The 17,443-nt window shown below is 35.0% G+C and overlaps 1 protein-coding gene across 4 annotated transcripts in view; it reads left to right on the forward strand.

Moving 5' to 3' along the window:
- The window catches only part of DPH6 (diphthamine biosynthesis 6), a 186,076-nt gene that overhangs the window by 118,193 nt on the left and 50,440 nt on the right, over positions 1 to 17,443 (forward strand). For all 4 annotated transcript variants that reach the window (XM_038136841.1, XM_038136840.1, XM_038136842.1 and 1 more), the window contains exon 13: positions 11,971 to 12,213. In XM_038136841.1, coding sequence (XP_037992769.1) covers positions 11,971 to 12,213 — 243 coding nt within the window. The remainder of the gene's footprint in view (positions 1 to 11,970; positions 12,214 to 17,443) is intronic.

Below are 17,443 nucleotides of genomic sequence, written 5' to 3' on the forward strand. Positions count from 1 at the left end.
CCTTTTTATTCAAAACGTAAGTTCTTTTGATGGTTAGCTTGTTAAGAAATATTCAGCTCCAGTCTGACCTGATCTGGTTTCCCATGGAAAAGATCTGATGCTGTTTGAAGGTTCATAAATGGAATGCCAATGACAATTTGTTGTTGACGTTTTGCTGCCTCAGCCTTCAGATGCTGCTGGTTGATGTGCCGCTTTAGCTTCACCAAATAATGCTTGCAGGTAAATGATCTTCTGATTGATCAGATAGTTTCAAAGCAAAGAGTTCTCTTCTGTGGTCTGTAGTCATGGTTTTTAGGCTTGGAGGGGTACTTTAAAAGATGCATCAAAGTTGACAGATGAATCTCGAGGCAAGGAATTATGGGAGACAGCAGAATTATGGGAATATTTTTGAGAGAATAACATATTAGCAAGAGTTTTGAAGACCTTCAAAGGTCTATCAAAGCAGCTCCCTATAGCAGATTTATTCCTCCTTTAAAAAAATTAAAATTGAGTACACTGTTTAACTCTCAGTTTCCTGTGTTGGGAAGGTTTTGAGCTGATTTATTGTTTTCTAAGGATGTTTTAAATGGCATATATCATTTGAATTTCACTATTATGTTGTTCTGCATACAGAGCCTCATCTTGCTAGGTGCAATTTCTGCTTTTACTGAAGTTTGCATAAAATCAAAGCATTACATCACCTTACAAGGCCAGGTTATATAGTGAAAAATATTCCTTTACATAAACATCTATGACATTTAGTTAGCGCTAAAATCAAGACATAAAAATAGCAGTTGGAATAACTCTTTTTCTCCACCTTTCTTCATATACAGTCATTATTCTTTTATACCCTTCTCCATTCCCTATTAGTGCCCTTCCTGATTGTAATGCAGCTATTTTTCTGAAGAATCAGGCTAGCTATTAGAAGTTCAAAACACTCATCACAGAAACAGTTCATTTCTCTTTGGTTTGAACATTTAATTATTCACTATCAGCATGTGATAGTTTTTCTGCAAAAACATGTAATTGTTTTTTGTTGGAGAGCTATATGAGTTAGTTAACTCATTGAGATCTGAATGTCAGAAGCTCTGAGGTTTGAAGTCAATTGCTGTGAGCAGTTACATTGCCAAATGTGAACTCTGGAATCACTCACTGAAAGATGCTGTGTGTTAACTATGCCTCACTGGACTTGGTAACAAATCATTTGTGCTGATTGAACTTGGGCCAAACTTTTTTTTAACAACAAAACCCAGTCTTTTTGCAAAATCCTAAAATACAACTTGAAAGTGGTAGCTGAATGGTCAAGTCAGGCAACATCGATCTTTATGTCATATAAATAGAATGCAAAATTTGTATGAGACAGTTTCCATCACGGAAAATTTTGGCATTTTTGCATACTTTTCAAATACTGCACACTGTTTAGCTGATAATCAGAAGTTCATTCTGTTGGGTTGAACAAGCAAAATATTAGACATTTTCATTGTCATACAAGGTTGTGTTTTCAGTAACATACCTATAATTTCCCTTAGTTCAAAACGCAATATTAGATATTTAATCTGTTCTCTGTTCGTAGACTTTGATACAGCCTTACAGCCTATGTTTTTGAAGAGATACTCTATTGATTATTTGGAAAATTAAAATTAAAATTGAAAGCTTTTCTGATAATAATGTCATCGACATTGTTTCTAATTCATTATTTCTGTGCTTAAGTTTTAACCATTATACATCCAAGAGAACTTCTTGATCCCATCTCATGTTTATATTAGGCATGTGTAAGCATGGTTTTTTTTCCAAAAATGTGGTAAAAACTCCCTCCCCAGCATGGCTTTTATTTTGTCATCTTGCATCTTTTGAAGTAGCCTAAATATTTCACAAAATCTCTGTTCATACAGAATTATCTGCCTGAATGTTCTGTAGTGTAAGGCTTATCTTAAGTGCCTTTCATAGTGTTAAATGTCTATCTTTTAAAAATCTGTATGGTAACAATGACGGTCTCATAGCAGTTTGGAATGCTTGTCATTTCTTTTTTTGGATAATGTTAGACTATCAAATTAGAAATCAAATTAGAAATCCTAATCAGTCATGTACCAGTTTTGATTTAATGTTCATTATAAAGATTTTGCACATCATAACTAATACTTTCCATCATAGAGCAGGATCATGCCATCTTATACTATCCAAGATCATGAATTTATTTAAACAAATCAGAACAGTTCCAGCAGAAGATATTAAGGGATGTGCTTCCTGGAGTGCCCATTGTCACAACAGCACTGTAATTATCAGGCAAAAGGAAAATACTAAAGAAGGGATTTGAGCCTGGGTCTCAGCAATATTGCAGCTGATTAACCTAATTGCTGGATTATTCTTTGCTGCAGTCTGCCCCTCCTTTCCTCTTATTTAGCCTCTTTTTGTTTCAACTCTTGGCTTTCTACCCATTTTTCTATATCAGAGGGTTTGACTCTGCAATTATAATTACTTTTATTAATAATGCAAACAAAAGGGCTAAGCTCATAGTAAATTTGCAGGCACTGGTTCATGACATTGCTTAGTGATATGAGATGGATACAAACATGGCTGCAGCTTGAATGGGACAACATGAGATACGCATTTTGTTAGTAACTTTGTACTCACTATGCTGTCAGTATAGTCCAACATCCAGTTCTCAACTTTTAAACCACTTAAAAAATTCCATGAAAACGAGTGCTTAAACGAACAAGTTGAATGTACAAAAAAACCAGAAACTACCCCCCCCAAAAAGAGAAAATGTATAATGCAAGATAGTAATTCCATACCCAGATGAATATGTGTTACTGTACAGAATATAATTACAATACAGTTATAGTCTAATTATTAATCAGAATTAAAATAAAATTCGTTACAGAAATTTAATTTTTAAATGCAAGTTACCACTTTATCAATAGGTAAGTTCTTTCCTTGAAGTGCTGCCAATCTGAGTGTCTGCCCACTGAAAGCTCCATAGTAAACTCTGCCTCTTTGCTTGGTTAGGAATTTAATGTTACTTTATATAAGGATATTGTCCACACTACAGTTCTGATAAAAGGTTAGTATTGAAGCATACAGCAAATAAAAGAATGTTAAGTATATATGTAGATCTTTGTTGAAACTTCCAGTTTCTGTAAGTATAATCAGAACTTGACTTGCAAATTTGCATTGAAAGATATATCTCTAGAGAAAGATATTTGCTGTTTAAGGAAGTATTATCACTGAAATATGAATAAATAAATAGAGGATTGTGATAGATACTGTATATTATGTAGGTTATATTTTATATGCATTGTTGTATATATTGTACAGGTACATCTAGCTGCACGGACAAGGCTCCTTTCATTTCCACTGAGAAATGGTGGTTAAATGTATTATAAATTGGACTTCTGCACTAAATAATCTTTGTCATACATTAAGCTATTTTAGTGTTGGTTATTGCTTAGGTAGTCATAGATGTAACTAAAATCCATGTGAGAGTAGGTATACATAGAGGATGGGTAAAAGCAAAAAAAAAAAACCACACTCTATGACTAGAATAAGAACTATTACTTTTAGCTTACTGTAGTTATAGTTAACTTATTTTCAGTTATCTGGTTCTTAGTTTTATGCAAGTGCTTCTTTCTCATCTCCCAGTTATCACAAACCCTCTTAAAGTAGCCAGTGACAATCATGAACAGCATATTTCAAGGAAGAATATTAAGCCAAGTGAAGACTGGGAACAAAATCTTTTCTGTAAGAATAGAATGTCACGGTGTTAATGTGTTTCATACACTGTGAATTACTGTCGTGTGATGAACAGCTTTCACTTTTCAGTACAGAGTATTTTCTCTGCCTATCTGTCCCTCTTCTGTTTATAATCACATTAAGCTATTTGACAGTTGGCATGAATAAGGACTGTAGACAGGTAGGAAAGGGAAAAAAACAACTCACTCTTTATAGGATTTTATGACTGCAGTCTTGATTCTCCTTGGATGCTGAATTCCACAGCAGCAGTGCAGCCTTAAGCAGTACCACCCTTATTGTTAATAGAAACTTAAATCTAAACATTTCTACTGTGCTTCCTTGGATTATTTTATCACTGAAGTGATAGTTGAATGGGTGATTTATTTTACTTTAAGTGGAAATTTTCAATAGAAGCTTCAGCTAATGTGGGAAGGAGATCATGAGATCCCTTTCTAGGTAGATTGTATGTTTAAGAATAAAAGTTGAAGAGACAAAGTCTGTAATATAAACACGTAAAGGTAGCTAAGGAAATCACATCACTTCATCTTTTGTCTTTATCTTCCTTTAGATATTATGTGTATGGATACAGATACCTTATAACCTCTCTCTCTTATGTGCTATCCAGTTCCCCAGAACTGTAGAGAAACTGTAGAGAAGAGTAGAAATATAGGAGGAAGGATTGTCTTGTGTATATGCCAGCTACATCTTTTTCTGGTGGTATTTTATAAACCTTTTGTTATGAAAATAAATTTAGCATTAAATAGTAAAACCCCAAATGAGCGTGTGGGAACCCCAAATAAACGCTCAGGTAATCTCATGTAAGCTGTAGACATTTTCTGCTTAGCAGAGGAGGGTAAAAACAGTGGGGGGGTTAATTTTACATCTTTACCCTGGCAGATTAAGATGCTTACCATAATTTGAATGCTGCTATGCTGAGCTGTAAACTGAAAAGCGGTGTTAATGAAGAAATCTAAAAACTTTTGGAAAAAAGAGTTAGCTCTGAAGAATCATCTGAAGTTTTGATATCACCTGAACTTTTACAGGTTTCCCTTTGAAATATGGAAATCATATCGTACTTTTTGTAAAGGTTAGGATACCAGTTTGGGGAATTGTAACAAATTTTACTCTTTGATTAGATCAGTGTCATGGGAACAAAGACTGTAACTTCTTTTGTCCTATACTGAATGTTCTTCTAGTAAAGAGCAGTTATTTTAAAATATAAACTGTTCAGCAGTTCTTCAGTCAAGTTTTCTCCCTTCTGAATATCTGTATTTCAAAATATTTTTGCCATATGTTCTGGCATGAGTTTTCATTTTTCCTAAGCTGTCTCGTTTTCTTATTTGCCGCCTTTATTTCAAACCTATGTCCATTTTTATTATTTCTACTGGTGCACATTCCAATTTAGTATCCTCTATGGGTTTCATTATCATGCTGTTAATCCCTTCTTTCACTGACTTAATGAAGATGTTAAACAAAATCAAGCCTAATACCAATCCCTACGGTTCCCCACTTCAGTTACATTGGCATTTTCATTACTCTCTCCTCACAGACTATCAGCTAGTTAACAGCATTTATATTTAGGGGAGTTAAAAATTTATTTCCATATATGCCTTATCAGATATTTTAAGAATCCATATGAATTATGAACATTGCCCTCCCTTATCTCTGCATATATAATTCACTAAAAAACACAATCACCTGCAGCAGACATAATATGCATTTTCTAAATATGTGGTATCCATTTCCCTAGAGTTCATGTCCACATTGAGTAATTTCTCTCACTTTACACTGTTGGATACCAGTCTTTTCTACCCTGTTTGCCTGGGCCCTGACAAGACCTTTAGTTTCTCTGGTAAATACCAATTTAAGTGGCTCATTCCCAATCCCAACACCAATTTTTAGGAATAGACTCATCTGACTACATTTTTAAAAAAAAAATTGTTGTGTTTGGCATCTTTATTTGAAGTGACATGAATAATAAATGAGGAAGTGTTAATCAGTTTGGAGGTTTTACTCCATCTTTTAGATAAGGTATGTTCATAAAGCTAAGTGTTCTGCAATTTTTCACAGTTGGCAGATTTGCTAATGTGCTTGTGTGAGAACTTGTGATTTTTTTCAAAAGCTTGAGACGAATGGTAGGCTTTGTAAAAGGTGGCAGATTAATAGTCATGAAGACTAGAATTCCACTGTCCCAAGGAAGAAATGCATCAAAGATTAATACTCTTGTTAGCTTGCTCATTTTAAAAGAGGGAGACTGCTCTTTTTATATTTAGGAAAAAGCACCCTGCAGAATGTGGAGACCAGTTTATCCTCTATGGCAATTAAGTCTTTAAGCTGTCTACTGTAATTTTCCAGGAAGGAACAATATGTACCCTGGGCACTAGCACAGCACATGGGCCAAAATATGTGAATTAAGTAAAGAATATTTTTACCTCCTTTTTGTTCATTTCTTCTCTCTCTATTGGAGATTCCAAGTTGACTAAAACAAGAATCATGGAGATGATTTCAGACTAGCTGTCTGTCATGCCCACATGGATGTATTAGATGGGAAGCCTTTCTCACCCACTTTATTGGAATCTTTCTAGATGTTTATAACTACAGGTTCAGACTTTAAAAGCTGCATTTATTTTTGATTTATGTCTAATACTCTCTTGGAATATGAATGACAGTTTTTGAGGTGTGTTTTCTTTGTGAAAATTTCAGTTTTTAAATCTTTGTCTTCTGTAAATCAGAAGTGTAGGGGTTTTATTTCTGTGAGTTGTAGAGCCGAATAAAAGTGATTTGACATTGATCAATATTTGAAAATAACCAACACACTGTCAAAAATATGCATGCAACTGCTACAATTTTCTTTGATAGGACAGTTTTTAAAAGATTAGTTTCAAGCTAATAATTTGATCTTACCTTAATTTTTTGACCTGATCATCCCTCTCAAATCTATACCTGAAGCATTTTGACAATATTCAAGGTACTACAGACCTTCAGGAATGTATTAGATGAGATTGCTTACTGTAAACCCAGGACTGTCAAAAGGCTCATTTTGAAGTATTTGATTTTTAGAGGATTGCAGAGATGTTTACAGTTGGGAAGTATAGAGTATAATTAAAGATATCCATTATGTTGGTTTAGTATTCATAACAGAATTATGGCTTCTTCAGATGCACTGTTGAGTTTAAAGGACTGCCAGATTTTGTGCTGCTTGGTGTTTGTATACTGTGTGACATGATACTTCTCCTTGGTATGAATTATAATAGGAAACACACAAAAGTTTTAGTTATGTTGATGGCATTATGACGCTGTGTTCAATGTCAAATATGGCTTTGTGGGATGATGTATCTTAATTTTTCTAAACTGCAGAGAAAAAAAAAATACACCCTAGGTTAGCATTCATGAAATTGCAGTACTTTGTCACTTCTTGTTAAAAGAAAATGTTCTATGAGTTTTCAACCTCCAAATATATAAAATCTAAGAGAAAAATTTAAAACACACATTGATAAAATAAACTATAATAGTGAAGACCAATACAAAATGATGAGAGCTTTGTAGTCTTGTCGCTTGGGTGATCAGATACATATTTTAACGTCCATCTCAAAATGAGAACTAACAAAATGGACTCACAGTATCTGAAAACTGAATTATAAAACTTTTAAAACTGTGGGAATGTTACACCTAGTTCAATAAAATAGCCATAATATGCTATTGATTAATTGTTATTGGGTTTTTTTAACTTACTAGGAAAAAAAAATGATCCCAAGGGAAGGTCTGAAGTTTTGAGTATGATGTGCAAACTAATTTGACTAAGCTATATGTGGAGTCTTAGAAATTTAAACATTTTTAGTCAAAGGAAAAAATAAAAAGTAGTAATAGTAGTAGTACTAGTACTAGTAGTTGTAGTAGTAGTAGTAGTAAAGAATATATCCTTCATACTTTAGCTGCTGATAAAACTACTGATGCACATTTTTTCACAGAAGAAAGCCTGTATCAAGCTCAACTAAGTGTGTTGAACTTATTCCTGGACTTTTCAGACTATAAATTTGTAACAGTTCAAGAAAAACATGGATTATGTTGAAGGTTGGATGTATTAGAATCATGACAATTCGTTTTCATAGTATGAACTTCAAGCTTTTCAATTACTGTTGTCTAAATGATGTCTATAAAAAGTTTATTCATGCTAGTCAGTTGAATAAAAGATGTCACATTGCAAAAAGCAATTTTGGCATCATTATCTAAAACAAGAGGGGCCCTAGGAAGAAAGGATTATCATATATTGAATAAAAAGTTCACCACCTTGCAGCTTTAATCCCGTTAGAAAAGATTATTTCTATCTAACTTAATCAGCCAGAGGTCTTTATTGCCTGGAGTATTAATTGATTTAGGTCTTCATTAAGGTCAGAGGTACCCATGGCTGACCAGAGGCAGCCTATTAGTGTGTTGTCAGTTCTGCTTATTTACATTGACTCAGCCTAATAGTGGGTCATGTCACTGTTAGGTCAGGGGGTCACTGAACCTCTTGTGCAGCCTGACCTGTTAAAGGGCAGCAGTCACTCAGACACCAAACTGCATTCATAACCAAGATTTGCCTGATTGCATATTGACTCTTGCCTTCCAAGAAACATGCATTTGTGGTGCAGCTATTAGCATTTGCCTAAGTGTCTGTGGGTGAATGTTTGGGATCCCTATGTTAGAAGTTTCCAGCAAATCACACACAAGTTTTAATAATATCAGTAGGAACTCATAAAGTTTCCATAGTTGCTCTTGGCCTTTAATGAAAACTCAATGCATATCTGTAGGTATCCTGTCACTTCTGTTCTTCTGTTTCTTTCTAGGCAACAATAGTTGCAGCTTTTCTTTTCTAATTAGTAGCTGAAGTTAGACCTCAGTCAATTAAGTCTGGTTTTCTCATTGTTTCTTTTCCTGATACAGATATAGATAGATAGATAGATAGATAGATAGATAGATAGATAGATAGATAGATAGATAGATAGATATGTATATATATAGATAGATATATATATATGAGGTATATTGTGTCCTGGTAACTTAGAATACTGGTAGAAACTATTTCATGGTATAGAACAGTTCCAAGTGGCACTGAGTCAGTTCTTCTGACTGTTCTTTTCCATCATACCACAGATGCTTTCCTTCTGTTTTCTAATAAGTAAAAGCACCTTAGAAAAAATAAGCTACTATATGCTTTCTATTTGTATAAGCCATGCCCTAAGTATAAATTATACTTATCCCTGCAAGACAGCTACACTGTGAAAAGTAATAATTCTCAGATAATCTCTTCGCTTTCTATCTGTGAGAGCATGCATTGCATCCTCTGAGGTTCTGATTGTCCACTGAACTCCCCTGATTATTTACAGTTGTGCTGACTGAGCAAAACAGCTGCTAAACTATTATGTTAACTTATAAGGACTCACCTTTCATTTAATTTGCAATGATACAAATGAAAATAAAAAGCAAAGAAATGTGGAATCACATGAGGCCCCATTTATAACCTGCTTACTGCTGTGAAACAATATTGGAAATAAACCTGTACAAGTGAGCATCTCAGCAGTATTAAGCTTGAGTTTTCAAGGTTGTCTTTGGTTTAAGTTTTTATTTAAATTTTAGCACTGGAAATATGTGTATGGTCTACAAAAATCAAAAATACCAGTGAGACATCCGCTGTATACATATGGGTCCTCTAAGGATCAGTATAGATCCTTTATATTGTAGTTTTGTTTCTATGCTGAGTTTCCTGTATAATGCAAGTTGGCCAGGCTGGATACACTGTGAATCTACACCCTGAAAGATCTTCTGTTATCCTCATAAGTGCTCCAAAAAGATAAACTGTTGCAAGGTTCTAGCAGGGTTTTGCAGAACACTTTCACAACACAAGTACTGACACCATACATTGTGACAGCTCCTCTTGTAAGATTTCAGTACTGTGAAAAAGATAGTATGATGACTTCCCTGTTTAAATGCCTTTTACTCTGCTAACAATTTTCTGTATAATGCTTCAAACATTCCAGAGACAACGTCTTGAAATCTGCTAAAACAGTGTTTGTACTGGTTTGCTGCTTTGTCCTTGCTGATTATTTATGCTTGCTTTTCATGACTGAGTCACTGGGAAAGAGAAGAGAGATACCCCTCCTCTTTCCCTTATTATAAATTATGTCCCCCTGCAATACGGTCGCTGCAAATCTGTGGCCATTTTTTATCCTTTTCCCCTCTTTTCCTCTTGCATCCACCCTTCCATAACATGGTGGCTTGTTGGAAACATTGTTTTTCTATTAATTGCATCTGAGGATACAAACAAGTATGTTAGGAACAGAGGGATTTTTTTCAATTGGTTTTTAAAAAACTGCAAAATTCCCACTGAATCTTAGCCAAAAGTGGTGCCAATTTTGCTCAAATCCTTCCGAGAATTTTTTATGACCTTGCTTATGACCAGTGGGGCTAATTGTATCAGAACTGTCCAGGATACTTTAAGGAAGTGCTATCTTGGTCTGTATTTCAAAACACTGACAGATATTTTATCGTTAATTAGTATTCATATTATGTCTCAAACAATCTGTTCAAGAATAGGGGAAGTGAACTGGTTGAACAGCTCTTCTGTCTACCTAATAATTAACATGGGTGATGCATGGAAAACCAGCAGCTCAACAGGGGATAAAAAGGAAGAAATACCATCAGTGTGATTTTTTTTTTTTTTCCTGTAGAAGTATAAACTACCTGCATTGGAGTTTTTGACTAGTGCATGGATTTCACTTTGCAGAGGTAATGAATGGTTTGCTTTAAAAACAAACCTGTGCCCCTCTGAATCGTATCTTTCTGAATTTGTTTCTCATCTTGTCAGTATGCCACTTGGTAGCTGGCTGGACTCCCTTGTTCAGTGGCACATATTTTAAAATAGCACTGTAAAAAAAAAAAAAAAGAAAGACCATTTGTTCCTATAAACAAAATATTGCTTTCATATACTTTCTCCAAATTCAGGATTATATATAGCATTATCAAACAATATTTCAGGTATTTTAAACCATTTAAATAGTTGATGTGTGTTAGTTGATGTATTGTTTCCTCTCTGCCTCCTCCCCCTCTTCAGCTGCTAATCATAGAACTTGTATGCCAAATTGTATAAGATACTCTTCCAATAGTTACATGTGTGAGTCTTTTGTGAGACACAGACAGTTATGAGGACAGATTTGGAGTTGCATATGGGTCTGTCACATGGTTTGATTGCCATGTCTTCTAGGACACAGATTTCTTTTTTAATTATTCTTAATTCTGAGGAATTTTTACAGTTTATACAGTAAGTTCTACAAAATTCTTCCAAAAGATTCCTTGCACAGTCCATCTTCTCTGTCGTTACTCCTAGCAAAATTCTTCCTGTGCTGACTTCAAAGCTGCTTACACCCACCTTACTTCCCACTTCTATACTTAGTTTTCTTTTGATAGTGAATAAAATTTACTGTTTCACTGATTAGGATATGCACAGACATTCTAGAGAAGTGCAGCATAAGACGATGAAAAGTTTTGATATTTACATTAAGATTTTATAAAAAAATCTTTGAGATGTCTGAATAATAAGAATAAATGTTTCCTTTGCTGGCTGCAGTTAAAAAAAGTAGGTCTTCAGAGTGTTGCTGGGAAGATTTTGGAAAATAAGCCCAAAGTAACTGCATTGCAGTAGTAAATCTGGCCACCCATTAAAGTTCATTTTCAAAAGGTGACCCATCTCTTTGTTCAAGTAGCATCTCTTTGTTCAAGTAGCATTCTTCAGCATTTTATTTTCAATCTGCAAATTGCTTTTACTTTCTGGTGGAATAACATTACTTTTTGTTCATACACAGTCATTTAGATGTTCTGCTAATATATTTTCACAGTATTTTTAAATTGGTATACTAAAGATCTTACAGGTGTATACTGATAATTTCTTATATGGATTTGTATAAAACAAAGCTTAAGACGTAGAAGATTAAAAAATGGCATTGAAGATAATGTGCATCATCACTCAAAAGAAAAGAAAACGAGCATATTTAACCATATTGGGGCATCTGTGTGATCCAGCAGCTGTAACAGTCCACATCAGATTATTGTTCTGAGCTGACTCATACATTGATGCATTATCTTTAGACTGGCATGTCTGCTCTAATTGTAACAAATGATGGCAAAGAACAGTACTATTGAAAGAAACCAGCTGGAAGAGAAAAAGGTGCTTCCCTTGTCTTCTGTAAACTCCCAGAGTCTTATGTACTTGATGTGATTCTCTCCTAGGTTGGTGATGTTCTGTACTGTGCTGGACAGATTGCTCTGGTGCCCTGCACGATGCAGCTGGTTAGGGGGGGCATACGCGCCGAGGCCAGCCTTTCCCTCCGGCACGTTGGGCGAGTTCTGCAAGCCATGAGCCAGAAGACTGCGCTTCACCACATCATCACAGCCAGCTGCTACGTAACCGACAGCAAGAGCATTCCTATTGCTCGCTCCATATGGCAGACGAAATTAGAAGAATGCAAAAAGGTAGTTGCCCTATCCATTTTCTTCTTTCTGGGCTGTCTTTTTTTTTTCTTTCGAAGTCGTCCAGTAATACCAGAATTTTTGCAGTACATTTCAGAGGGGTTCGAGTAAAGGTTTGATTGAGCTGTTATGTTCTGGCTCATAAGTGGTTGTGCACAATTGAGAAAGAAAACTGCTTAATAGAAAGTTATATTCACCTCTAACTTTGTCTTAATTCCCCAAAGCATTGTGTTAAAGAACTCTTAAAGAACAGTCAATTTCTCTAACAAAAATGTGAACAATACCTCATTTGAATTACTTCTGTCCATATATTTTTTGCATAATGAGAAATGGGCATTTTAGTTCAACTTTTTGTCAGTTGTTCTGTTGAGGATTTTTCCCCACTTGCTTACAAACAGTATTGTTATGATAACTGAGTTTAGCAATTTACCGCTCATTATTGCTTTATATTCAGCTGGACTTGTAAGGCCACATCTGGACATGCCTATTGGTTAATCCTTGATTAACAGCATAGTAATTTGCACAGTGATTTATGATGATGTCATAATAATTCCTGATTTGTATGTGCCCATTTTCTTAAAATAGCCATGGAACACCCAGGCAGCGTTAAAAGGTAGTGGCCGCAAATCTATTAAATAAAACATAACTTCTCCCCAAATGCATAAAAACCAAATGCATAATTGCTGTACAATTTAATACAGCCTAACTATTATGTTTTCTGGGGGCTTGGAAGCATAGAGTGTGTTAATATTTTCATAGAAGAAGGAAAAAGACACCTGAAACTTACCTTCTATTTGCCTTTGTCTCCAGTCTCTGCACTAGGCAAGTGTCTTTCTGAGTAAAGATACATACTTCACTCACATGCTTATGCATCTTAACTTGATTTATTAATGAAGAACACTCCTAAATAGTGTTTATTACTCCCCTAAGACCAGATTCAGATCCAGTATTGAACCTGAATTCAATTTGTTTCATTTAAATAAATTCCCATTTTTGTTTTGTGACCAATTAGTAACATACCATGACCACAAACCCTCTCTGCTTTCTGATTTGCAATATATAAGATTGGAAGACAGATTGGTAGTGTTTGCCAGTTTTTTGAAATTTATCTTTTTTCATATACAGTCTTTTAGGTCTTCCATAGTTATTATGCATACCAAGTACTCTTTATCAAGTCCTTAGTCCACTTACTAAGATGACTGGGCAGAACTTGCTTTTTTAAATTTTTTTTTTAGCTACCTGAAAAACACTGATGAAATTGAATTGCTTACTTTTGGGCTATCACTAATATCTGTTCCATGTCCCTTTTTGGTTGTTCAAGCCCTAGCTTAAAAAAATGGATTGTTGCCTACATGTACTGAAGTGATAGCTGAAGTGATAGCTGCCTGACGGGTTTCAGGAATCTTTAAAAAAAAATGTCCTGCAATTTGGCAATCCTGTAGGATGTTCATCAGTCTTATGCTATGCTTATCAGATCGTAATTCAATAATGACACTAGCAGAAAGAGAAACACCATCAAAAAATGCTTTGGAAAAAACCTAAATATAAACGGGAGTGAGACATTATTACAGCTGCATGTTCTTGTTTCTATATTTTTGTTAATAGGAGGTTCAGACAGAAGAATTAATTTTTTTCCTCAGGATATGCATATTTTTTGATTAGTAGGGGTTTATGTACAAAGCAAAGCACAGAAAAATACTTATCAAATAGTTCTGTTACAAGGGAATAGAGGGGGGAATTACCCTTCCCTGAAAAGGCAGTTGTCTGTTAATGAAAATAGAGATTTTGTATTGAAAAATGATAAACTATTCTTCAGTTGTACTTCTGTCTCAGTTATTCCAGTAACAATGAAAACAAGTAATGCAGGTTTTATTTTGGAGCAGCCTTCCAGATCCTGTAAGATGCTGCCTTTCTCTGCGGAACACAGAATATGGTAGCCTTACTCTGAAGGCATATTCCTTACCTGTGTGGTTTTGTTCAGGCTTTGGTATTCCAGTGCTGCTACAGACAGTTCTGTTGAATACCATGACATGGCATAATGGTCTGTTTTCACCAAGTGAACTAAGTCAACCAGACCAAAAGTATTTTATTATTCTATTTTTTAAGCAGTGGCAAAAGGCCTGAACCAGTAGGAACCTACATATTACTTAATAAGAACAAATGGTTTCTCAGTTGAAACTGTTCTCCTGTCATCCATGAAAAAAGGAGTTTGTGCAAATAAAACAGTTCAGCTCCAAACTCATTTTTTGCAAGCTATACATCATAAAACATAGAATTATTTATGTTTTAAAGATGGGATTTAGACTGTATTTCTGTTTGTTGAATGTTCTGTATTTAGTAGCAAAGCGATGGCATATTAAGATAATTGTATTTAAAATGGTGACTAAATCATATGCATCAGAACTGCCAAAGGTGTTTTTCTTCAGAGCATGAGAAATTTAGCATTCTGTCATGTGGTAATACCTGGTAAATATCTTCTACATAAATAATACTGTTCAGCAACTTCCCTTGAATCCTTCTACAGGTTTGATGGCAGTAGTAATTAAAGCACAAAAAGATTATTATAATTTGTTTAGGACACCAAGAAATTGGACTTAACAGCACATAATATAAAGAGAAATATGAGAATTGTTTTCTGGATATGTTTATATGGCACAAAAGATTTCCTTCCAAGAGCCGGATGTGGACATGCAGTTGCTCAAAGCTTCATTTGAGATAAGGCCACAGGGTCAGACACATTTAGCTGGACCTTAGAAGACTTCTTGTAATATTGATAGTGACAATTGTCTTTTTGGAACTTTTTGAGTTACAAAGATAAAAATCAATTATATTTAAATATATTTAAATATTTTTTAAAATTTAGATAAATTATAAAAAGTATATTTCAGAATAATCTATTTTTTTCCAGATGAAATATTTCATATGTTATTAATAGAGAAGTGTTCTAGTGAAGATGGGAGGGGACTGTAAGAGAGGGAGCAAACAGTAACAGTAAGCAGGCTGGACCCCCTAGCAACTTCTGAGTGGTTTCAGTCACCCAGCCTCTGGTCCCTTCCTTATTCAAGCATCATTCCTTCCTTCTTACGCAACTCCTTGCTACTCCTGTCATCCCGATTTCCCTCACTCCTTATGGCAGCTCAGTATCTGTGCTGCCAGCATTATTCCTGCAGCCTCAACCCTGCAGTATAACCCCCTGAGCCTCCCTGAGCTCCAGTTACACACAGTCATCAAGGGTTGTGTCCTTAGAGCTGGAATCCAGCCCCTGTTCCTCTGTCTTCTTCCTTCATGTGTCCCTTTGGGTCACAGTGTCATTGGAAAAGCCATTCGGGGGGACAGAGGAAACAAATCTGGTGCAGGAATCTAAGGTAGTAGTAGAAAGGAAAAAAATAGTGGGGAGGGAAGGATAAGAAAGCAGCCCCACCAAGGGTTCACTCAAAGGAACACTATCTAAATCACTGAGCTAAAGATCTTTGGATTGACATTTTGAATGTACACAAGAGAGATTTCCTTTGTTAAAACTTAAAAGGTATTGTAAAAATTGAGATTTAGAGTGAAGGAGCTGAAGTTAGCATTTAATTCTGTAGGTGCATAAAACTGCACTTTTGTTGCTGGAGAAATTAAAATATAGTTAAGGGAAGCAGTGGTTAAAATCAAAAGAAAAAAAAAAAAACCAGAGGCTGCAAAAATAGCATAAAGACAATTATACAAATGAATAATCAAACCCAAAACATAGAAAGATTTATTGGAATTAACAAATACAAGTGCCAGCCATCATCAGCTTTCTTCCATGCTATTTTTAAGTTACATTCCTTCCACAGTTTCTTTGTGATTGCCAGGCATACTTAGGGACATTCTGAATCTTGAGGAGATAAATTGAGGGACCTTCTCTAGCATACCTAATAGCAGTTGTGTGCTAGAACAATTTCAGTCTAATCCAGTAGTTAGCATTTAGGAGGTTTTTGGGCTTTGTGTCTTCTTGGTGCTTTTTTTAAGTGGCCAAAAATAAAGAAAGAAGCTTATAGCATTGCTAAAACTTTCTGGAAGAAGGACTGACAGTTTTCCAATTAAGTCTCATCTTGTGTTTTTCTTTACTTCACATCTTTTAATGACAGTGTCATGTAATATGATGATTTTATAAGCAGTTTTGCTAACTCATTCAGCAGAGTAATCAATAGAAAAAAGTAAGCCAGATGGGTTGTAGTCCATTTGTATTGGGTGGGACAGATGGCATTATTGATAGATGGAAATATTCCAAATAATTATTGTATAATGATATAACAGTGACTGTGCCTGCAAAATTTTATTAATTTACTTTGTGAATGCACTTTATTCAGTAGGGATTGAGTTGTACCATTTAGGCAGTACTCCCAATGTATTTAGTTGGGAGCTGAGTCTACACCCTAACTTCTCCTTTCCCTACCTATGGGCTTTCTTTGCAGACACATACCTGTAGTATTTTGTTAGACGGTTTCAAGTGGTGCATTGTACTTCTGCCTGTACAACAGATTCCCCTAGGCTAACTGAGATGGCAAGATCATGATTACAATTTTTTTCTACGTCTGAATGCTTGATTTTTGCTTCCTTTTGTTATCCTCACCAATACAAAGAAGAAACATGCTGTGCTGTCTCAAGATTTCAGGCATTCCAGCTTGCTTAACTGCTGCGTTTTCTATTTTTTACATCTCACTAATCCCTGGCAAGACGTGGTATAGCTAGATTAATAAAATATATTAAATCCTGATAAACTGTGTAATAAATACTCATTTCGACTGTTGTTATTCAGTTGTATATTCCATGAAAAAGTACTGTGAATTAATTCTTTCTGAGAGATAAGAGCACATTAACTTCCTAGCTAAAAAATTTTGAGGCCGTTTGCTGCTTTTGAAATAAATTTGTTTATAAAACATCAGAATGCTAAAGATTAGTTTCACTTCTTTTGGTAGGATGAAATATATACAAAACTTGGAGGCAGATTTTCCAGACTCTGAAAAGCAATCTCTGGTTTCTTCATTATAAAACGAAATAATTGTAGGGGAGTACTTTAGTGTATTTAGTACGCAAAGTTTTGTGGTCAACAGAAAGTTTAGAATTGGTTGTGTTTGTATATGATACCAAAACATTGCTGAAGGGAGATTTTGAGCCAGTGAAAACAAGATATTTTGTTAAGATTAGAAGACCGAGTTGCATAGAAAGATAATATTTAATGTAATAGCTAGATGTATTAACAGTGCTA

Source organism: Motacilla alba, chromosome 5 (assembly GCF_015832195.1).
Source record: "Motacilla alba alba isolate MOTALB_02 chromosome 5, Motacilla_alba_V1.0_pri, whole genome shotgun sequence".
Taxonomy (NCBI): domain Eukaryota; kingdom Metazoa; phylum Chordata; class Aves; order Passeriformes; family Motacillidae; genus Motacilla; species Motacilla alba.